At 41.7% G+C, this 23,822-nt stretch overlaps 1 protein-coding gene across 3 annotated transcripts in view; it reads right to left on the bottom strand.

Annotated features, from left to right (window-relative positions):
• Positions 1-23,822, bottom strand: part of FBXW4 (F-box and WD repeat domain containing 4) — a 106,693-nt gene that overhangs the window by 73,120 nt on the left and 9,751 nt on the right. For 2 of the 3 annotated variants that reach the window (XM_053583048.1, XM_053583046.1), the window contains exons 2-4: positions 9,986-10,081; positions 6,867-7,052; positions 5,436-5,568 (exon numbers count right to left, since the gene is read on the bottom strand). In XM_053583048.1, the coding sequence (XP_053439023.1) occupies positions 5,436-5,568; positions 6,867-7,052; positions 9,986-10,081 (415 nt within the window). Of the gene's footprint in view, positions 1-5,435; positions 5,569-6,866; positions 7,053-9,981; positions 10,082-23,822 lie in introns of all 3 variants that reach the window. The other variant, XM_053583047.1, reaches the window with a different exon arrangement.

Consider the following 23,822-nt stretch of genomic DNA (forward strand, 5'->3'; position numbering starts at 1 on the left):
TCTGGTCTCTATCAGTCAGGAATGTACATTAGCAGCTACTCTGGGCTTAACTCTAATCAACACTCACAGAGCCCTCTCAGCAGTCAGTACATTTAGACATCTCCCATTAAGCCCAGGGCTCCCCTCTCACCTCACTCTACCCCAGATGACACACAGGGACATAAGCCTCTAACCAAACAGAAAGAAAACCTCAAATGTACAGGGCTGTCCCCAGACAGCAGCCATGGAGGGATTGAGAGGCAACTAGATGGACCAATGACCTCTCAAGGTCCTTGTAGTGCTATAAGGGGAACAGGCAAAACTCAGGCAGGACCTTAGATGGAAGAACTTTAAAGGAAACATTCCTTGAGTTTAAGGGGTAGGTGATGGAGTAGAGGTGGTCCTGTCTTCTTAGGGTCACATGATTATCTCTTCCCTATAAAAGGAGAAAATGTTTCTTAGTTTGTCTGTATATAATAGGGGTGGGGGATAGGATGATTTTCCAACACAGGAAAAATTAAATAAACTTAATAAGAAGATTCTGAATGCGATGGCACTTGTGGCTCAGTGAGTAGGGCGCCGGCCCCATATACCAAGGGTAGAGGGTTCAAGCCCGGCCCCAGCCAAACTGCAACAAAAAAATAGCCGGGGGTTGTGGTGGGTGCCTGTACTCTCAGCTTCTCGGGAGGCTGAGGCAAGAGAATCACCTAAGCCCAGGAGTTGGAGTTTGCTGTGAGCTGTGTGATGCCACAGCACTCTACCAAAGGCGACGAAGTGAGACTCTGTCTCCTAAAAAAAAAAAAAAAGATCCTGAATGAGGATGGATATAAAAAAAAAAAAAAAAAGATAAATAACACAACTTTTTCTGAAGTGCCATGATTTTGGAATTCATAGTTAGCCTCCTTTGGTAGTAACCAGATGCACTTTTTTTTTTTTTGGAGACAGAGCCTCAAGCTGTCACCCTGTGTAGAGTGCTGTGGCACCACAGCTCACAGCAACCTCTAACTCCTGGGCTCAAGTGATTCTCCTGCCTCCGCCTCCCAAGTAGCTAGGATTACAGATGCCTGCCACAACGCCCAGCTTTTTTTTGGTTACAGCCATCATTGTTGTTTGGCAGGCCCGGGCTGGATTCAAACCCGCCAGCTCAGGTGTATGTGGCTGGCGCCTTAGCTGCTTGAGCCACAGGCACCAAGCCACCAGATGCACTTCTTTTTTTTTTTTTTTTTTTTTTTTTTGTAGAGACAGAGTCTCACTGTACGGCCCTGGGTAGAGTGCCCTGGCGTCACACGGCTCACAGCAACCTCTAACTCTTGGGCTTAGGCGATTCTCTTGCCTCAGCCTCCCGACCAGCTGGGACTACAGGCGCCCGCCACAACGCCCAGCTATTTTTTTGTTGCAGTTTGGCTGGGGCTGGGTTTGAACCCGCCACCCTCAGCATATGGGGCCGGCGCCCTACTCACTGAGCCACAGGCGCCGCCCCAGATGCACTTCTAACATCCTCTTTTACACTGCCCCATAAGAGAACTTTGCCTTTTCCCTGTTACAGACTCCCTGGGAGGCAGGTTCTTGCTTGGGAGGTAGAGACAAACTAAGGACTCTGAATACAAAATCTGTGGGAACAGCCTAGACCTGAATTCACAAGCGTCCTCCATAGAAAGGGTTGGTGGATTCCCAGATTCTCCAACCTTAGAACAAGGTTCCTGGCCTCCAGGAGTGGCTCAGAAGCATGTTGACAATTCTCTTACTTATTATTTTTCATCTTAGGGATGTTTTATAACTTCTTAGCCTCAGTCTTTCCATGTGTAAAACGGTAAATAATGCCTATCTTTCATGTTTTAGTGTAGAAAAGTAAAAGCAAGCATAAAGCACAGCATCCCAGTATTTAGCAGATATTAGGTAATCAACAACAGTGGCTCTTATTACTACAGGAAAAAACTGGATACAAATATGCACCAATAGGAAAAATGGTAAGTAAACTATGGTAAGTCCACTATGAAACCATTAAAGATGACATGACTAATTTGTAATAATAATGGAAAATCTTATAAAATAGATATAGTAGGCTATACTAAATATCCAAAATATATTGTAAGTATAATTATGTGGGGAAAATTTACCTTAAAGGACAAAATGAAGAAATATAAAGTGCTTTGCACAGTGGCCAGATATATTCCATATAGTGACAAAACAAACAAGCAAAACTGTGTTTTGAAAAATGACTGAAAGAAGAAAAAATAAGCAGCTTAAATGTGTCTTCCTCCTTCATAAAGTATTCCTTTCTAAGACAGATGTGATCTCTCTACCCTCTGAACTTTCTAGCCTTTTCCCTAGAGCCTTATACTTCACATCCTAGCCATTTTCAGTCAGCCTCATAGCCAAGTGTACACATGTCTCATCTCCCTTTAAGGATAGAGGCTGTATCTTTCTCACCTTTGAAAAGCCCAGGTACCGATTGCAAGAGGGACTTTACCTAACAATTGCAATCAGTGTAACTGGCTTATTGTACCCTCAATGAATCCCCAACAATAAAAAAAAAAAAAGAAAAGCCCAGGTACCTCATACACCAAACTTCACATACAGTAGGCACTTGTAAGGAAAAATAGAAAAATAAGGGAAGAAATGAAAAAATGGTCAGCACAAACCCAGGTCCACCAAGAATATAAGCTACCAGGGACGGTGCCTGTGGCTCAGTGAGTAGGGCGCTGGCCCCTTATACCGAGGGTGGCGGGTTCAAACCTGGCCTCCGCCAAACTGCAACAACAATAACAAAAATATAGCTGGGCGTTGTGGCAGATGCCTATAGTCCCAGCTATTTGGGAGGCTGAGGCAAGAGAATCACCTAAGCCCAAGAGCTGGAGGTTGCTGTGAGCTGTAACACCACAGCACTCTACTGAGGATGACAAAGTGAGACTCTGTCTCTTAAAAAAAAAAGAATATAAGCTACCATCTGTTCACATCTCAGGAGATGGGGCTGGCCCCACTAAAACCCAGAGAAGCAGTATAAGCTAAGTAATAGTAAACCTGAAACTAGGGTTGCAAGTATGGGAAGGAAGAGGGCTCTCTGGGCATTCTCTAGCTCATAAGCCTTGCAAAGAGAATATTTTGTTTCCTTTCATCAATAAAACAAACCTCTGTCCTAAAATACAGTACATATTTGGGGAACTCCCAAAAAAACAGGCTATAGTTAGTTATTGGCAAATATCACTGTAAGTTCTTTTTTGTTTGTTTGTTTGTTTGTTTGTAACAAGAGTCTCACTACGTCGCCCTCAGCAGAGTGTCGTGGTGTTACAGCTCACAGTAACCTCAAACTCTTGGGCTTTCGCAATTCTCTTGCCTCAGCCTCCCAAGTAGCTTGGGACTACAGGCACCCGCCACAATGCCCAGCTATTTTTTGGTTGTAGTTGTCATTGCTGTTTGGCAGGCCCGGGCTGGATTCGAACCCACCAGCTCTGGTGTATGTGGCTGGCACCCTAGCCTCTGAGGTACAGGCACCAGCCTCACTGTAGGTTCTTATGTAGGTTCAGATGTTCTGAAGCCTGTGGAAGCAGCTGTAGAATTGCAGATGCCATTGAAAAGAAATGATGTCTCAGTTACAAAAGACAAACTGTGAGTACAGTGATGTGGAAATGGGCTTGGATAATGAAGGTGGCTTGATGCAAAGACAACAACAGAAAGGCAGGAAACCTAGGCAGCATCTAGAAAGCCAGAAAAGATAAGTGGCAGAGAGACCACTGTGAAGTCCAGCAATAGCAGGCTAGCTTTCAGGAGTTAAAGAACCAGAGAAGAGAATTCTGTCATAGACCTAAAAGAAATCCTCCAAAAGAAAATAGTGAACCGTGGCAACAATGTTAGAATAAGGAAGTATCTATTTTAAATCTTTAGAAAATCTAAGTCACTAAATAGAGCTGAATCAGTACATAAAGCATAAAACTAACACAATACCTCAAATAAAATTACTATTATTTCTCAACTATAAGCAGTCCATACCCTCAGATTGCTACCTGTAGTTGCAAAGCTTAGTTTTATTGGCTTTGGGTATCAGAGAATAGGATAGAAAAAGACATGTCATTAAGACGGAGGAAATTGGGGAAGCATTAAGCCATGAAAGGAAGATGTCAGAATGAGATGGGAATATCTAGGCCACACATGCCACAAAAGATTTCTATGCAAATTGACTTTTGAGCAGTATAGCAAGTTAAGGCCAAAATCTTTACAAAGAATGGTACAAAGACAGTGACTAAGCAGAAACCTGAAGTATATATGGGATAAGGGAATAGGAAACAAGTTATAGGAAATTCAGTTTCCATGTTGGTTCAAAAGATTTGCTGGATTTTTCTCAGGCTGCCTGTCCTAGTGTGCGTTCTCTCCTGACAACATGTAAAGTATAAGGCAGAAAACACCAAAGGGAGGAGAAACTTCCATAAGTAGAAGGAAATATACTCAGCCTTTCTTTTTACATAAGTTAGCAACATTTCTACATGAAGGAGAAATCACAAGAAGATTTCTCTTCTTATGATTCCACATATGGAATCAGAAAAGTTACTAAGTAAAGATTGTATTAATCATTTCTTCTCCTGAGTCCTTTCCCTATGTATCTAAGAAGCCCATTTGCTGACACCAACAAGCATTTTGCTCCTGTTAGAACTACAGAGCCTGCAGATGCTGGGAAATACACAAACAAGACACCATTACTGGGCCTCCTGTACTATCAACTGAATTGTCAGCAAAGTTCCCACAACAGCCCCAAAAGACCACCAAGCCTGTCTAGGCGCTGGCTAGGGCTGCTGGACACTGGCATGGAAAATGAATTTCTTCTCTGTCTCATAGGTAGAAGCCATTTGACCCAGACATGGATGAGAGGTGAGTCCATGAATCAAGGGTCAAACTATTTATCAGCCTCATTCTTTTATGCCTTGGCATATGTCTGTGGACTAGGCAATTCGGCAATGATGCAACAAACAACACCCTCCTCATCATCTCTACTACTTACTGACCATATCACTCTCCAGAGAAGCAATAAAAACACATTTCAATTATCAGCCTGATTGCTTACAAACAAGGTGGTGAAAAATTAACCTCCCCAAACAGAGAGTATGCAAAAGGAGGGAGATTTTAAAATAAAATATTAGGGTTAGAACTCAACCCACAAACTTGAGGAAACTTATATCACGGATGAAAAGCTGGCCGGGCCCTCTGTTTTTTATTTCACAGCACATTTCAAGTGAATGGCAAGCTTCCTAGCCACTGTCCACTCCTTTTCCAGTCCAGCTGGCAGTGACACAGAGTGGCATGGCAAGCTGCATGCCAGAATCACATAAGTGAGTCCTTTCTTGTCATTTTCACACCTTTCTCCAGCCAATGTGCTCAGCCAATCCTGGGACTTAAGGTGTTATCCACCCTCTCCACAACCTATAGACAGGAGGTAATAATAGTATATAAGGGGGAGACCACCTCACCTTGGCTGTCTTGTCCCTGGAGCCACTCACAATGATGCCCTCTTTACAATCCACACAGTTCACCTCCTGTTCGTGAGCTGAGTACTTGACAGTGAAGGTGCTGTGAATCTTATGAATGCCAATCTTCCCATCTCTAGAAGAGAAATAAGGAGCCCACCCCCAAGAGCCAATTATTCACTCTATAGGATAAGAGCAAGTCTACAGAAACAACCCAAGTCTCCAATGATATCCAAATTTGCTAAGTATTCGGTCATTCACCCCTAATAAGGTGCTGAGCTTCTAGATACCTTCACTTTTTTAGCATACTTGGGGCTGAACAGAGCTGAGAGACAAAATAAATTTCCCCCTAGAGAGTATCTTTTTTTTTTTTTTTTTGTAGAGACAGAGTCTCACTGTACCGCCCTCGGGTAGAGTACTGTGATGTCACACAGCTCACAGCAACCTCTAACTCTTGGGCTTACGCGATTCTCTTGCTTCAGCCTCCTGAGCAGCTGGGACTACAGGCGCCCGCCACAATGCCTGGCTATTTTTTTGTTGTTGTTGCAGTTTGGCCAGGGCTGGGTTTGAACCCGCCACCCTCGGCATATGGGGCCAGCGCCCTATTCACTGAGCCACAGGCGCCGCCCCCCCCAGAGAGTATCAAAACCAGCTTCACTTTTCTTTTTTTGTTTGTTTTTTAAGACAGAGTCTCAAGCTGTTGTCCTGGGTAGAGTGCCGTGGCATCACAGCTCAGAGCAACCTCTAACTCTTGAGCTTAAGCGATTCTCTTGCCTCAGCTTCCCAAGTAGCTGGAACCACAGGTGCCCGCCACAATGCCTAGCTTTTTTTTTTGCTTGTAGTTGCCATTGTTGTTTGGCGGGCCTGAGCTGGATTAGAACCTGACAGCTCTGATATATATGGCTGGCGCCCAAGCCACTTGAGGTATAGGCACCAAGCCAGCTGCACTTTTCATTAAAAGCTCCTCCTGTTTTCCTTCTTCAACTAACCCTATTAATTGCTTTTGGTAAAATCTCTCTGCTTTTTTTTTTTGTAGAGACAGAGTCTTACTTTACCGCCCTCGGTAGAGTGCCATGACGTCACACAGCTCACAGCAACCTCCAGCTCTTGGGCTTTCGTGATTCTCCTGCCTCAGCCTCCCGAGCAAGAGCAACTGGACTACAGGCGCCCTCCATAACGCCCGGTTACTTTTTGGTTGCAGTTCAGCCGGGGCTGGGTTTGAACCTGCCACCCTCAGTATATGGGGCCGGTGCCCTACTCACTGAGCCACAGGCGCCACCCAAAATCTCTCTGCTTTAAATGGAAAAAAAACACTATCCCTTCTTCTGGGCTCCCTCCTCATCCCTTTGGAGTTGAGACAGAAAAGTCAAAGGCAGGCAGAGGTCCCTGAAGAACAGGAAAGAAGAAGTTGAAGGAGAAACCTGAAGAATTTACCCTCCTGCACTGATAATATGTGAGTTGGCCAGCACAAAGTGGCAGACATCCTCGTCATGCCCAGCGAAGACTCCTAGAGGCCGACGGTTCAAGCTGGCACCATCTGGGTGAAACTGGTAGGCCAGGATGAAATTAGCCTGGGATATGTACAGAGAATCATCCTCCAGCACCATCCATGGCATCTGACTGCAGAAATAGAAAAGAAAATTTAAGAATCATTAAGATGCAGCATAAAAACCCAACTTCCACCTTAAAAAGGCTGATCAAGCCCCAACTTAGCAAAGATAACCTGCAAAGCTAACAGTCTATACTTTAATCCCCTCCTTCAAAATTACGTACCTCTCAGCTCCCCCCCAGAAAACTAGAGTGATTGAGCTTTAAGGTGATCTAATCTTCTTCGGACTTTCTAAAATACAGTCAGAATTAAAAAATCAACCAAATATTACTTTTAATTAGAGAATGCTTAATATTTTAATTCCTGGCTATCTGGACTTATTGTGGGTAGACAGAGCTTATAAAATACAACGGTTGAAGGGTAGAGAGGACAAAAAAGAAATCTTCTAGACAGGTAAAGTAACTTTCTTTCATTCTGCATCTTCATTGATTTAGAGTATAACTGGTAAGTTTCAAGGTTCCAAGACTCCCATCATATCTCTTTCCCAAAAGATCAGTTTGGGGTGTGATGGAAAAGAGAAGAGTGAGCCCTGAGAAGCCCCATTCCCTTGTCCTATTAGAGCAAAGGGGCCATTTATAAATGAAAGGAATAAAGCCATTTAGGAAAGGATGCTAATGTACTGATTAGATACCTAGATCCTCACAGGGATATCTACATTTCTGTATTAGAGGGTAAGTGTGACAATGGAAAAACACAGCTCCAGAGCAGTCTGCTACAGTTCAGTGAAGAAAATCAGCTCTCACAGGCAACTGATAAGAGAAATCCACAAATAGTTAAAGATTCCTCTATAATCTGGCAGGAGGGAGAAAGGTTAGAAGCCACAGGCCAGTCCCATGGCAGAGAGTGAGGCTTAAGAAGAAAGAAGACTCTGCCAGACACTGGGCTCTCTGGTGAGGACTAATCCCCTTTTTCATGGTAGAAATGGGTAGTCTACCTGTCCTACTCTACATAAGGGTCCTGGAGCTACCAGGTCTCAAGAAAAGCACAGGGAAAGCTGATTCATCCCCACATACAGAGACACTATCTCTTACTGCCAAGACTGAGCAAACCAGGCTGTGTTTCCTCCCCAGTCTCCTTAATACAAGTGTCATGGGAATGTGGAAAAGTTCTGCAAATTGACTTGACGGGCCATTAAATGCAGCTTAGACTTTGTAGTAACTGAGTTTCTGCTCATGAGGCTTTTACAAGTGTATGCATACATTATACGGAACATGTGTAGAGTGTGTACAGATCCCTGCATTCTCAGTCATTATGCACATTCCTCTCCAACGTCTCCTTGCACACTCAAGCAGGCAGCAAACTAAGGGCATTATAATTCTTGTGTTTAAAGCCATTTGGTAAACAGTAATTTGCCTAATACAAGAAACCAGGTTCATGCCAGGTGAACAGTAGAGAATCCCAGAGCAGCCTCATAATGGTCCTGGGTGTTTATTTGCCAAACTGCTTGAAACTAGCCTGAAAAGACAATGCCAGGGACAAAACATTGACAGAGAAACTCTACTCTGGTATTAAAAGGCAAGAGTGAGAAGCAGAGGGTAAAGTCCTTCGGAATAAAAGTCAGTCTTTCTCTCCGTACTTTCTTTACCATAACCACCATCACTATCACTGTCACATAATTCACAGCAAATGATGTCAGTGAGACCAGTAGAAACTGGACACTAGCAAGAAAGAAAGTTATGGTTGTTGTTGTTTTTTTTTTTTTGAGACTTGAGTTTCACTGTGTCGCCCTTGGTAGAGTGCCATGACATCACAGCTCATAGCAACCTCAAATCCTTGGGCTTAAGGGATTTTCTTGCCTCAGCCTCCCAAATAGCTGAGACTACAGGCGCACGACACAACGTCCAGCTATTTTTTGGTTACAGTTGTCACTGTTGTTTGGTAGCGGGCTGGGCTCAAACCCACCAGCCTTGGTGTATGTAGCTGACACCCTACTCACTGAGCTACAGGCACCAAGCAAGAGAGAAAGTTTATCAGATAAAAAAGACTGCCTCTCCCAGCACAGATACAGGTCACCCTGGAATGCAGAACCATGATGTTCCCTATCCACTGCCAATCAATAAGGAGCACTTTCTGGTAGGAAGTCAAATAATAACTATAACTTAACATCATTGAAACAAAACATTTGTGACATTAACAGTGCCATAGATATCCTCTATATTTCCTGGCACTTTTTCTAAACTCTATCTCCTACAACATATATATCCAAACCTTTAGATCCTACTTTGCCTTTTAATAAAGTAGGGGAGAGGGTTAAAGAAAAATAATTGTAGGCTGGGTGCAGGGACACCTGTACACTTAGCATTTTGGGAGGCTGAGGTGGGAGGACTGCTTGAAACCAAGAGCTCGATATTAGTGTGAGCAAGAGCAAGACCCCATCCCTATAAAAAATAGAAAAATTAGCCAGGTGTTAGTGGCACGCACCCACAGTCCCAGCTGAGGAAGGATCACTGGAGCCCAGAAGTTGGAAGTTGCAATAAGCTATGATGACACCACTGCACTCTAGCCCAGGGGACAGAGCAAGACCCCATCTCAAAAATATAAAATAAAATAATAAAGAAAAATAATTATAAACTAAGTTGAAACATGTATTTCATTTATTTCCTTTGAAAAGGTAAGTTAACAGAGGTTACCTCTGAGTGGTAAAATTATAGGTAAGTTTTATTTTCTTCTGTAGAATTTTCTATTTTTTTCAAATGCCTACAATAAACATTTATTTTCCTATAATCATAAAAATAATGGAATTTGTTAAAACAAAGTACATTTCTTTTATTTATTTATTTAATGTGAAAAACATTGGCCCTGATGCCCCTGTGTGGTATTTAAAAGATCACCAGTGACACCTCACCAAAGATAGCCCCAGTTACATTCTAGCTAGGACCAGATTTTTCACTTTCTATTAAGCTTTTCCTTCCCAGGTAGCTTTAAGAGTCAAAAGGTTACTTGCCTGCATTTCCACTTCAGCAGAATACCCTCTCTGCAGCGCCCCAGCCTCCAATTCTGAGATACTTTCACCCGATCCTTCACAGGCACACCGGTCATCCTATATCCAGACGGAACAGATAATCCGGTCACTATAATTAATTGACAAAACTGAGAAATTCTTGTAGTCAGGATTCAGACGCATCCAGAATATAACCAAATATAACCAAAGGGATAAGGGGACCAGAAGGAGTAACTCTCCTTTCTCCATACCTGAACAACAAAAAAGACAAGAAGAAAAGCCTGTCCTTTAAGCTATTGCAAGTATCTTTAGCGATGCCAAATCAACAGATACACAACAAATAGTGCTGGAACCACTGGATATCAATATAGGAATAAATGAGCCCTGACCCCTATACCTCATACCATACAGGAAAAGTAATTTGAAATAGATCATAAACCTAAACATAAAATCTAAAACTATAAAGCTTTTAGAAGAAAATATATAAAAACATCTAATGGGACAGACAAAGGTTTCTTAGGACACAGAAAGTAGTAACATAAAAGAAAAAAATCCAATAAATTAGACTTTATCAAATCAAAAACTTCTGCTCATCAGGACGGGCAAGGTGGCTCACTCCTATAATCCTAGCACTCTGGGAGGCCGAGGCAGGTGGATTGCCTGAGCTCACAAGTTCCAGACCAGCCTGTGCCAGAGCAAAGAACTTGTCTCTAAAAAAACAGCCAGGCATTGTGGCAGGCGCCTATAGTCCTAGCTACTTGCGAGGCTGAAGCAAGAGAATCACTTAAGCCAAGAGCTTGAGGTTGCTATGAGCTGTGATCCCAAAGCACTCTACCAAAGGCAACAAAGTGAAATTGTCTCAAAAAAAAAAAAAATAATAACTTCTGCTCATTAAAATTAATATACAAGCCAGAGTCTGGAAGAAAATATTCACAAAATGTACATCTGATATAGGGCTTATACCCAGATACAGAAATCTCTGTATGTGTTTATATATTTTTTGAAGACCAGTAAGGAACTCTCCTACATTGTTAGTAAGAGAAAACAAAATAGTGCAGCCATTTTAGGAGAAGGCTTCTAGCAGTTTATTATAAATCTAAATATACACCTCCTCTATAACCTAGCAATTACCCAAGAGAAATAAAAAGCATATATCCACAAAAAGATTTATGCAAGAATGTTCATAGTAACTTCAGTCATAATGGCTACAAATTGTAAAAAGCCCAGGTATCGGCTCGGTGTCTGTGGCTCAAGCAGCTAAGGCCCCAGCCACATACACCTGAGCTGGCGGGTTTGAATCCAGCCCAGGCCTGCCAAACAACAGTGACGGCTGCAACCAAAATATAGCTGGGCATCATGGCGGGCGCCTGTAGTTCCAGCAATTGGGAGGTGGAGGCAGGAGAATCACTTGAGCCCAGGAGTTTGAGGTTGCTGTGAGCTGTGATGTCACAGTACTCTACCCAGGGTGACGGTTTGAGGCTCTGTCTCAAAAAAAGAAAAAAAAAAAAGCCCAGGTATCCATCAACTGAAAAGCAGATAAACACACTGTGGTAGGTTCATGCAATGGAATACTACTCAGCAAAAAAGGAAAGAAGTACTGATACGCACATTAATGTGGAGAGATTCCATTCGTTTAGAATAATGGAATCTCACAAAAAAAGAATTCACATTGTCTGATTAATTAAGAAAGAAATGAAATTAAGAAAGATAACTAATCAATGGTGAAAAAAATCAGAACAGTGATTACCATTAGAGTAGGGTCAGAGATTGACTGGGAAGAAACTTGTGAAACATTCTGGGGTAATATTCTATATCTAAATCTTGAAGGGGTTTGGGTTATATGAGTGTGTATGCCTTTGTCAAAAATGCATCGAATGATTAAGGTTTGAGCATTTCACTCAATTATAAATTCACTGTATACACATTTTTCTTTTTTTTCTTTAAACAGTGTCTCACTCTGTCACCCAGGCTAGATCATGGCTCACTGCAACCATCCAACTCCTGGGCTCAAGGAATCTTCCCACCTTAGCCTCCCAAATAGCTAGAACTACTAATGGTACACATCTGTAGAGATGGAGTCTATGTTGTCCCAGGCTGCTTTCAAACTCCTGGCCTCAAGCAATCATCCTTCCTAGGCCTCTCAAAATGCAGGGATTACAGGAGTGGGCTACCATGCCTAGCCCTACACGTTTTTCTTTAAAAAAAAAAAGTAAATATACTCTAGTACATGCATGCTCAAGTGTTTAGGGGTAAAGTGTACTGATACCTATAATTTATTTTGAAATGAATGATAAGGACATATGGCCAAATGTTAACTGTAGAATGTAGGTGGTGACTATATAAGCATTCATTGTATAATTTATTAAACTTTTCTATATTTTAAATTGTTCACTTAAATAAAATATTGGCAGGGGAATGTCAATACTATCATCCAGTACTTTCTGGATGAGGAAGGTAATAGCAGTGTGAGATAAGGGTGTACACCAGCAGTAGCAATGGCATAGTTCAGGGTGGGTTGGTAGAGGATAGGGAGAGGAACTCAAAGCTCCCTTAAAGAGTATACCTTTGAACAGAGTTTTGAAATCATGGGCAAAAACTGGAAAATTCTCTTTCAGTCCCCCACATCTGCCCTGTATCTCCTTGGCTTGCTCCGCTACACAATAAAAGTAATGCTCCTTGGGACACAAAGTGATAACTGCCAAGTCTGCCTAGAAATTCACTAGGTAAAGAGATACAAATTTCTTCCAGCTTCTCCTTGCACCTTCACATTTATCAACCTTTAGGTAAAGCCAGCAAGCAAGCCTCACTTTCAAGATTCTAACAGACACAGGTTAGAAAGGATGGATTTTGCCAGGCAGAGAGAAAAGACACCTCTATCCATTTCTAGATAAATAATATTCCACCTCCTGGCCTTTTATTTCCCTTAATGTATAGAATAATCATTTCTAGTTAATAAAGTAATACATGTACAAAGACAAAAAAAAAAACACATAGTGTATGAAAGCTCAACAATGAAAAAGCAAGTTATTCTCCTAACCCCAGGCCAAGATTCTCCCTATAGAGGCAGCTATATGTATACAGTGTAGATGCACATATAGCAATGTTTGTGTGTGGGTTGCTACACATTCCTCCCCAACCTTTTTTTTTTTTGAGACATAGTCTCACTCTTTCACCCTGGATAGAGTGCCTTGGCATCACAATTCACAGCAGCCTCCAACTACTGGGCTTAAGTGATTCTCTTGCCTCAGCCTCCAAAGTACCTGGGACTACAGGTGCCCGCCACAATGCCTGGCTAATTTTTTTGTTGCAGTTATCATTGTTGTTTTAGCTGGCCTGGGCTGGGTTCAAATCTGCCACCCTCAGTGTATGTGGCCAGCGCCCTACCCACTGAGCTACAGGTGCCCCCCAAACACCCTCCCACTTTTTTTTTTTTTTGTAGAGACAGAGTCTCACTTTATTTTTTTGTTGTTGCAGTTTGGCCAGGGCCAGGTTTGAACCCGCCACCCTTGGTATATGGGGCCAGTGCCCTACTCATTGAGCCACAGGCACCACCCACATACCCCTTTTAATTAAAAAAAAAAAAAAGCATACTATTTTACTCATTGCTTTTTTTCACTTAACAGTATATCTTGGGGAATTACAGTCAGTCACCAAATTATAGACATCCCATTTATGTACAACTTGCACTTACAAATGGAGACTATTACAGGTAATAAGTAAATGTACCTGTTCCAACTTACATACAAATTAAACCTGAACCTATCTCGTTCATAACCTGAGAACTGCTTGTATTTCATATCAATACATTTAATCCATCTCCTTCTCTTTAAGAGCTGCATAGAACTCCACTGTATGACTCTATCATAATTTAACCAACCATCTACTTATTGACACGTAAGCAGTTTCTACACTTTTGCCATTATAAATAATATTGTCATAAATACCCTTGTACCTTTCTTTATGTATGGAGAAAAAATACTAGAAATGACACTGAATCGGTCAAAAGAAATTGAGCATTTTTTATTTTGATAGATACAATTGTCATCCAAAAGAAGATGTACCAACTTCCATTTACAGTGGCACATTAGGGTGTTTATTTTTGGAGTATCTTTAATTTTATTTATTTATTTTTTTTTTTGGTTTTTGGCTGGGGCTAGGTTTGAACCCTCCACCTCTGGCATATGGGACCGGCGCCCTACTCCTTGAGCCACAGGCGCCGCCCTTTCTTTTCTTTTTTTAAATAAACATTTTTTTAAATTTTGGATTTTTTTTGAGTCTCACTCTGTCACCCTGGGTAGAATGCTGTGGCATAATAGCTCACAGCAACCTCAAGCTCCTAGGCTTAAACGGTCCTCTTGCCTCAGCCTCCCAAGTAGCTGGGATTACAGGCATCCACCACAACACTCAGCTATTTTAATTTTTAGAGACGGGGTTTTGCTCTTGCTCAGGTTAGTCTCGAACTCCCGAGCTCAAGCAATCTACCTGCCTCGGCTTCCCAGAGTGCTAGGATTACAGGCATAAGACACCACACCCACCCTAAAATTTAGAATAATTTTAGATTTCAAAAAAAGTTGGAAATCTAAAATTTCCATATATCCTTCTTTCGACCTTCCCTAATGTTAACATCTTTCTTTTTTTTTTTTTGGAGAGACAGTCTCACTCTTGTCATCCTCAGTAGAGTGCTGTGGCATTACTCAGCTTACACCAACCACCAACTCCTGGGCTTAGGTGATTCTCCTGCCTCCGCCTCCTGAGTAACTGGGACTACAGGCACCCACCACAACGCCCAGCTATTTTTTGTTGTTGCAGTTTGGCCGGGTTTGAACCTGCCACCCTCGGTAAATGGGGTCAGCGCCCTACCCACTGAACTACAGGCGCCACCCTAATGTTAACATCTTATCCCATAACCATGGTACATTTGTCAAAAGTAAAAAATTAACACTGGCACATTATTATTAACAAACTCCAGATTTTACTTAGACTTCACCAGTTTCTCCACTAATGTCTTTTTCTGCCAGGAGCCACCACATTGTAGTTAGTCATCATTTTGGTTTCTCATTCTCTTCTTATTTTTCATGATCTTTGTACTTTTTTTTTTTTTTGAGCCACAGTCTCATTATGTTGCCCTCGGTAGAGTGCAGTGGCATCACAGTTGACAGCAACCTCAAACTCTTGGGCTTAAGTGATTCTCTTGCCTCAGCCTCCTAAGTAGCTGGGACCACAGGTGCCTGCTCGGCTATTTTTTGTTAACAGTTGTCATTGTTGTTTAGCAGACCTAGACCAGGTTCAAACCCACCAGCCCCAGTGAATGTGAACAGCGCCCTAACCACTGAACTACAGGTGCCAAGCCATGATCTTTATACTTTTAAAAATCTTTTTATCTTTACAAGTCTAAGAAGTAAAAATTGTTTTCCTACCTGTTGTCTAAACATGTATTTTTCTTTTTTTTACATATATTTTTCAAAATTATAAATAAGATTGAATATCTGGTCATGTTTAAAAGCTACTAGTCTTTTTTCTGAGAAATGCTTGTTCAGGCCTTTTGTCCCAACTTCCTATTAGGCTCATGGTCTTTCTCTTGTGAATTTGTAAAGACTCTTCAAATAATGTGTTAAAATCTTTTCCAATTTATCATTTTCTTTTCACTTGTTTATATTATTTTGTAGTATTTTATCTCTGTAGATTCTTAAAATTTTTATAAGCATGATTTCATTTCAACCTTTTGAAACACTTTAAAAGAGTGTGAATGTTAAGGAAAGGTTTTCCTACTATAATTTTCTGGCTGGAACAATGTTAACCTAAAACATATTTTATTTCAAACATTACTATTGAAAATCTTTTGAACAAAGTAAGCAGAATTTAGTTAACCCAACTAAGTCTATTTAAAAATGATATAGTAGCTGGGCGTAATCCCAACTACTTGGGAGGCTCAGACAGGAAGATCACTTGAGGCCAAGACTTTGAGATCAGCCTAGACAATACAGTGGACTCTGTCTCTAAAAAAAATTTTTTTTTAGGGTGGCGCCTGCGGTTCAGTGAGTAGGGCGCTGGCCCCATATACCGAGGGTGGAGGGTTCAAACCCGGCCCCAGCCAAACTGCAACAAAAAATAGCTGGGTGTTGTGGCACCTGTGGTCCCAGCTACTTGGGAGGCTGAGGCAAGAGAATCGCCTAAGCCCAAAAGTTGGAGGGTGCTGTGAGCTGTGATGCCATAGCACACTACTGAGGTCAACAAAAATGAGACACTATGTGTATATGTATGTACACACACATATATATACTATGTGTGTGTATATATATATATATATATATATATATATATATATATATATATCTCCCAGGTAACAAACTTCTCTAATTGTCCATTTCTTCATGTATGAAGTGAGCACAATATTTCATACAATTATGTTTTAAAGATGACACCTAAAACAAAGTAGAAGTTATAAATCACTATACGAAGGTTACTTATTTTTACATAAATATATGTACTAGCTATTATTATCCATTAATGATGTCATCCCTAACACTAATCTAATAATCATTTGTTTTTCTTCTAAAGTTATAATTATCCATTAATAGTGTTGTCAGTAACACCAATAATCATTTGGGGTTTTTTTGTTGTTTTTTTTTTAGTTTTGAGATTATTTATTTATTTATTTTTGCAGTTTTTGGCCGGGGCTGGGTTTGAACCCACCACCTTCAGCATATGGGGCCAGCGCCCTACGCCTTTGAGCCATAGCCGCCCCCAATAATCATTTGTTTTTCTTCTAATTGGTTTAGTTATAACTACTAAAAATTGTTCCACTAATATCAAATATTTGTTATCTTTTTGGCTGAATAATTAGGATTTGAGTATGCACATGTTAAGCCTAAAGTCTTTTACTGAATTCTTCCATTGTGTGAATATGGTTCCTGGTTTCATATTTCTAGAGAGTAACCTACACTATCAGACAAAGAACTGAAGACGGTAAAAGATTGTTAACAGGACAGACTAAAAGAACTGAACTCTAAATGAAAAAAAAATAGACTTCCCTGTCAAGTCTTATCTGAGAATCTCTCCCAAACATAAAAGAGACCATTTGTAGGAGACACCTCTCCTCTTGAAATAGAACTAAAATTAACGGGGTGGAAGTAAAGCTAAAAATGAAAAATTCTGAATCACAGCAGGAAGAAAACAAGGGGAAAAGAACTAACTATTTCCTGAATTGGAAGGACATTTCTCTCATCTTCCTAGTCACTTAACTGCCATTTAGTGACACTTTATTAAGGGTCAAAGCATCCCCCTGAGGGCTTGATCACAACAGCAAGAAACTGTCAAAGTTGAACTTTAGAAGCTGCTACTAAACAGCAGGTGCAGGCATCCTCTCCCCCATAATCAAAACTTGGCTGTGGTTCTTCAAATCAAATTTCAACTTAATTAAAAAAAAATTCTTTTTGACTTAGACTTGAGAAAGCACTGCTTTGTTAAAAGCAAATCAAGAATTTAGCATATTCATCCATTTTGCCCAATCATCTTTGATAGTTATAGTTTCCCTAGCTGGTGGCCAAAGTGTATCTTTATATTTATTGGCTTCAACACTTGAAAAACCAAAAGGAGGGCGGCGCCTGTGGCTCAGTCGGTAAGGCGCCGGCCCCATATACCGAGGGTGGCGGATTCAAACCCGGCCCCGGCCAAACTGCAACCAAAAAATAGCCGGGCGTTGTGGAGGGCGCCTGTAGTCCCAGCTACTTGGGAGGCTGAGGCAAGAGAATCGCTTAAGCCCAGGAGTTGGAGGTTGCTGTGAGCTGTGTGAGGCCACGGCACTCTACGGAGGGCCATAAAGTGAGACTCTGTCTCTACAAAAAAAAAAAAAAAAGAAAAACCAAAAGGAATTTTTAAAAATCTCCTTTCTCTCAAAACAGGTATCCCTTCCTCTCTGTAGGGACCTGCCACTGTCCAGCCAAACGGGGTCAGTAGAACAAGGCACAAGAAGAAAAGTATGAGAAAACAGGAGCTGATGCTCCCTGGAATTTGAAAAGGACCCTTGCTCCCAATCTTGAAATGGCCTATGGCCAGCCATTTCTCCCACAGTTAATGATAATAGAGTGAGGGTGCTCCCCTCAAAAAAATGATTACTGCCCTGTCGATAAGTCTCTCCATGGCTGTTAATACACAAAGTCTAACCTGGCTCAGGGGACTGCCTGAACTGCCATTTTCCCAGCCTTCCTTCTCTTGCCTCAGGCTCAGTTCTTCACGTGGCCCCCTCCCTCTCAGTTTTCTGACACTTAGTAACCATTAGAGTTTGCATTCCTGGGTGCCTGACCTATTTTAAACAAAAACCATGTAACACCCATCCACAGTAAGCTATCTGGCCCAACTGCTTGGCTGGCACAGTATGAGTAAGTATAACATCTGCTGACTTGGAAACTCAGGGAAGGAAAGTGTCTATCAACAACTGTAGAATGAGGCCCTGTCAAGGGGCACTGGGCCAAGGAGAGGTGAACAGAGCTACACAAAATGATGCTGAGGGCTTGGAATTTAAATTAACATTGTCTATTTATTTTTTATCTTCTTTCTCTTTAGAAAACAGATTTTCACCTATATTGTCTGTACCCACCAGTTCTTCTACCAATACTAAAAATTTGGATTTCGTGTACAAGTATTTAAGCAGCCAAAGAAACTTCTAGCTCTTCATTTATACTTGGATTAGACTGAGTCCTTCACTGTCTCAGCAGCAGAGCTCTATAACTAAGGTTCAAAAAAAAAATCCATGAACCTGCCACCTCTGGCATATGGGACCAGCGCCCTACTCCTTGAGCCACAGGGCGGCGCCTGTGGCTCAGTCAGTAAGGCGCCGGCCCCATATACCGAGGGTGGCAGGTTCAAACCCAGCCCCGGCCAAACTGCAACCAAAAAATAGCCAGGCGTTGTGGCGGGCGCCTGTAGTCCCAGCTGCTCAGGAGGCTGAGGCAGGAGAATCGCTTAAGCCCAGGAGTTGGAGGTTGCTGTGAGCTGTGTGAGGCCACGGCACTCTACAGAGGGCCATAAAGTGAGACTCTGTCTCTACAAAAAAAAAAAAAAATTAAAAAAATCGATGAAAAATCATTATAATGATGTTATAATGTCAGATTGCTTACTCTTCTGGCCAGGGAACAGGAAATAGTCCCAACATTCAGGATGAAGTGAGACTATAAGAAACATGCCAACATGAGACACAACCAGGCATAGAAGGGCATGAAGCTAACTTAGCTGATCCACACCTCCCTTGAAAGGTACCCAAGTGTCAACCTACGTTACCCATTCACCCTTACCTTCCCTACTCCACACTATGTAACTGGACTCGAGGCAAGCTTATCTCTTCTACCCTCACTCATATACCCATACCTTCACCCACAGTGCCAGGACCAGCCTACCTCTGTCCCTTTAAGAATGCTTAAGCAAGAATGCTTGCTTCTGGGGGGACTAGTCAAATTTACCCATCCTTTAAGATCCAGGTAAAGCTTCTACCTCTTTGCCTCTTTGATTCCTTTAAATATTCCTCTCCATATCCTCTGAACTTTTATACTGAACCTATTATAAACCTAGGCATTGTAAAACCTAGCTTTTCACAGCTATGCATCCTGTTTGTTCACTATAATCATAAATTCTACAGAATCAAGTCTCAAACCTCTTAGTGTTTTTAAAAGAGGCTCTTGGGCGGTGCCTGTGGCTCAATGAGTAGGGCACTGGCCCCAATATACCAAGGGTGACAGGTTTGAACCCAACAAACTGCAACAAAAAATAGCCGGGTATTATGGCAGGCCCCTGTAGTCCCAGCTATTTAGGAGGCTGAGGCAAGAGAATTATCTAAGCCCAAGAGCTGGAGGTTGTTGTGAGCTGTGACGCCACGGCACTCTACCAAGGGCAACAAAGTGAGACTCTGTCTCTAAAAAAATAAATAAATAAAAGTGGCTCTCAACCAGCATTCTGCAAACAAGTGGTATAACAGGAACCCTGAATAAGTGCACCATCAAATTTTAACAATTTATAGAATTTATTTTTGTTCAATTAATGATCCATACTTTATGAGAATTTCATACACTAAGCCACAGTGTGGTCCATAATACAACTTATTCCAAATAAGAGGAAGCTTGGGCTGGGTGAGGTGGTCATGAGTGTAATCCTAGCACTCTTGGAGACTAAGGCGGGTGGATTGCTTGAGCTCAGGAGTTCAAGACCAGCCTGAGCAAGAGTGAGACCTTGTCTCTAAAAATGGCTAGGTATTGTGGCTGGCACCTGTAGTCCCAGCTACTCAGGAGATTGAAGCAAGAGGATCACTTAAGCCCAAGAGTTTGAGGTTGCTGTGAGCTATGACACCACAGCACTCTACTGAGGGTGACAAAGTGAGACTCTGTCTCAAAAAAAAAAAATAAATAAATAAAGAGGAAGATTGCATGTTCAAAGAAACATGTATAAACTTTACCTCAAAGGATATAAGAGAGGCTCAGCACCCATAGCACAGTGGTTAGGGTACTGGCCACGTGCACCAGGGCTGGTGGCTTTGAACCCAGCCCAGGCCTGCTAAAGCAAACAAAATAGCCGGGCATTGTGGCAGGTGCCTGTAGTCCCAGCTACTAGGGAGGCTGAGGCAAGAGAATCACTTAAGCCCAAGAGTTTGAGGTTGCTGTGAGCTGTGACGCCAGATCACTCTACCAAGGGTGACATAATGAGACTGTGTCTCAAAAAAAAAAAAGGGGGATATAAGAGAACAAGGTCAGGGCAGTAAACAGTTCTATTCAAATAGAGGGCGAAGAAGTAAGTAGTAAAAATAATCATGGACAGGTTTTTCAATTTTCTGAAATTTAATGTACTACCAAAAATTTTAACATCATACAAAAGTTTGTTTTTGACACAAAAAGTGAGAACCTAGCATGACAGGTATTTTGATAGACATTGCTTAGAAAATACTTAAGCAGCTAGGGGCAATGGCTCATGCCTGTAATCCTAGCACTCTGGGAGGCCAAGGCAGGTGGCTTACTTTGAGCTGAGTTCAAGATCAGCCTGAGCATGACTGAGACCCCATCTCTACTAAAAATAGAAGAAAATTAGCTGAGCATCATGGTGGGCCCCTATAGTTCCAGCTACTCGGGACTGAAACAAGAGGATAACATGAGCCCAAGAGACTGAAGTTGCTATGAGCAGCTGGGAGCACTCTGCCAAGGGCGACAAAATGAGACTCTTGTCTCAAAAAATAAACAAGAAAAAAAAAAGAAAAAGAAAATTATTATTATTTTTTTTAACTTTGCTTTCAATTTCAGCTGGTTTTCACTCATCTTAGTTTGAAGGTTTTTTTTTTTTTCTTTCTTCCTTTAGTGATTCTCTTGCCCTTTGCCTCCCAAGTAGCTGGGATTACAGGCACCCACCACAATCGCCTGGCTTTTTTTTTTTTTTTTTGGTAGAGACGGGGTCTCACTCTGGCTCCCTCCAGCTCATGCTGGTCTCAAACCTCTGAGCTCAGGCAATCCACCCGCCTCGGCCTCTCACAGCACTAGGACTATAGGTGTGAGCCACCACGCCCGACCAGAAAAAGAAAATTCTTAAGCAAGCATTCCCAAAAGTATGCTTCTCCCTTTGGCAAGTCACATTGTCATCAGGGAGCTCCAAAGGCCCTTCCTAAAATGGTGTAACATACATATCTTCAAGAATTCAACCAAAGTCTCCAAATACTTATGCTAGAGAGGGACAAAAAAGGAATCTGAGCAGATAAAGTATCTCAATATGGCACTCAGAACTGTCCAAAACAGTTTTAAAAGCACTGAGCATAGGGTGGCGCCTGTGGCTCAGTGAGTAGGGCGCTGGCCCCATATACTGAGAGTGGCGGGTTTAAACCCAGCCCCATCTGAACTGCAACCAAAAAATAGCCGGGCGTTGTGGCAGGCGCCTGTAGTCCCAGCTGCTCGGGAGGCTGAGGCAGGAGAATCGCGAAAGCCCAAGAGCTGGAGGTTGCTGTAAGTCCTGTGACATCATGGCACTCTATTGAAGGCAGTAAAGTGAGACTCTGTCTCTACAAAAAAAAAAAAAAAGCACTGAGCATAACTCTGGTCTGGTCCTTTACATGCATGAACTTATGATTTAGAGTTTGGCCACGTTCACATCCTTTTCTTCCTGCCATTAGTCAGGTTCTGTACTTGCAGGGCACTTGACAGTATGTGTATTCTGGAAGACATTATAAGATATTAAGCAGGGAAAAAAGGAATTTTATAGTCAAATCATTTTGGATGACACTAGCTAAAACAAAATTAAACCAGTCTCTATATCACAAGATTTCTTAATGCTTTAATATACCAATGGGCATTGCAATCCCCAAGAGAAGGGATGCAGTACATTACATCTCCCATACTTAATTACAGAATTAGTTTTTCAATAATCCCACAATACAATTTTTAGAAAGGCTAATCTAGCACTGTCTGAAAATAAACAACAGCAAGAAAGATACTGCTATTTTTTTGTGACGAGAACTTTCCTCTAAGTGAATTATGAATTAGGCAATAGCAGACTAGGAGGTGAACTTTTATTTCCATACCTTTAAAATGATTTTTCTCTGGATTCTGCATCTGAAATTTGAGAAATAATTACACTGCTCTGTGTCCTAGGGTTGCTTTTTCTTATTTTTAATCTTGAAACTGTGTTCCATATTAATCACCAAAACCTCAACCCAAGTGGCCAGACTTCAAAATCCTTGGTGCCCTCCCAGCCTGGATGAAGGGATGGAGAGAATATGAACCAAATGCCACCCAGAAAGTTTTTACACCTCCAGTTTCTAAGCCATTAGAATAAAGTCAAACTGTCTCCAAGGAAAGAAATGAGTGAGAGGTTCTCCTATAGCCACTCACTTTTGCAGGAAGTCCCCTCTTAAGCACACATACAACCCATGTGAATCTTAATTTACCCTTTCAATATGGACTTTCTAAAAGAAAACTCAAAGAAAAATGGGAGGTCAAAGCTGGAACTACAGGGAAGAAAGAAAAAGGAGGACTTGATGACTATTTCCCTTTCTCTAAAGAGAAGGAACTCATTACAGAGTTAGAGAGCAGGGGAAATATCATTTCTTTCAGTGAAACAGCTTTCCAGGAAAAGCATCGCAACATATTTACTATAAAACAATTTAATTTCCCTGTCCCATCACCTGCCACCCCATCCTCTTCCCTCCCCAAAAAACCCACAGATTGTGGATTTCCTCTCATTCTTGGCAGAGTTACCAGAAGAAATATAATACCCCCTTTGGACTGCTCCCAACAGCTGCTGGAACAAAAGGGGGGCGCAGGGGGTATCCCTCCAAAGCTGCCTCTAAAAATGACCATTCCCCATTTCAAGCCAGTGAGTGTAAGACTTCTCTTTCTCTAACTTTTTAAAGCAAAGGGAGACCACAAAAGCAAGTGTCTCCAATCCAAAATACTTTCCTCCAGCTCATTTATTCCCCTTAATCTGATATAGGCTGAAGCTCTGTACAGTAACCCACCACTGTCTCGTCTCTAACATGTAATGCTTAAAACAATCCTCTATTGCTTCACAGGACTGGTATTTATTTGCTCATTTGTTTGTTTAATGCATCAAACAAAGTTCAAGTTAGACTTCTTATCAAACTGCTATTCAAAGTGATTTCATTTTTTTCTTTCTTTTTTCCTTTTTTTTTTTGAGACAGAGTCTCACTATGTTGCCCGTGGTAGAGTGCTATGGTGTCACAGCTCACAGCAACCTCAAACTCTTGGGCTTAAGAGATTCTTTTGCCTCAGCCTCCCAGTAGTTGGGACTACAGGCACCCACCACAATGCCCGGCTATTTTTGTTGTTGTTGTTGTTGCCGTTGTTGTTTAGCAGACCCG

Source organism: Nycticebus coucang, chromosome 3 (genome assembly GCF_027406575.1).
Source record: "Nycticebus coucang isolate mNycCou1 chromosome 3, mNycCou1.pri, whole genome shotgun sequence".
Lineage (NCBI taxonomy): Eukaryota > Metazoa > Chordata > Mammalia > Primates > Lorisidae > Nycticebus > Nycticebus coucang.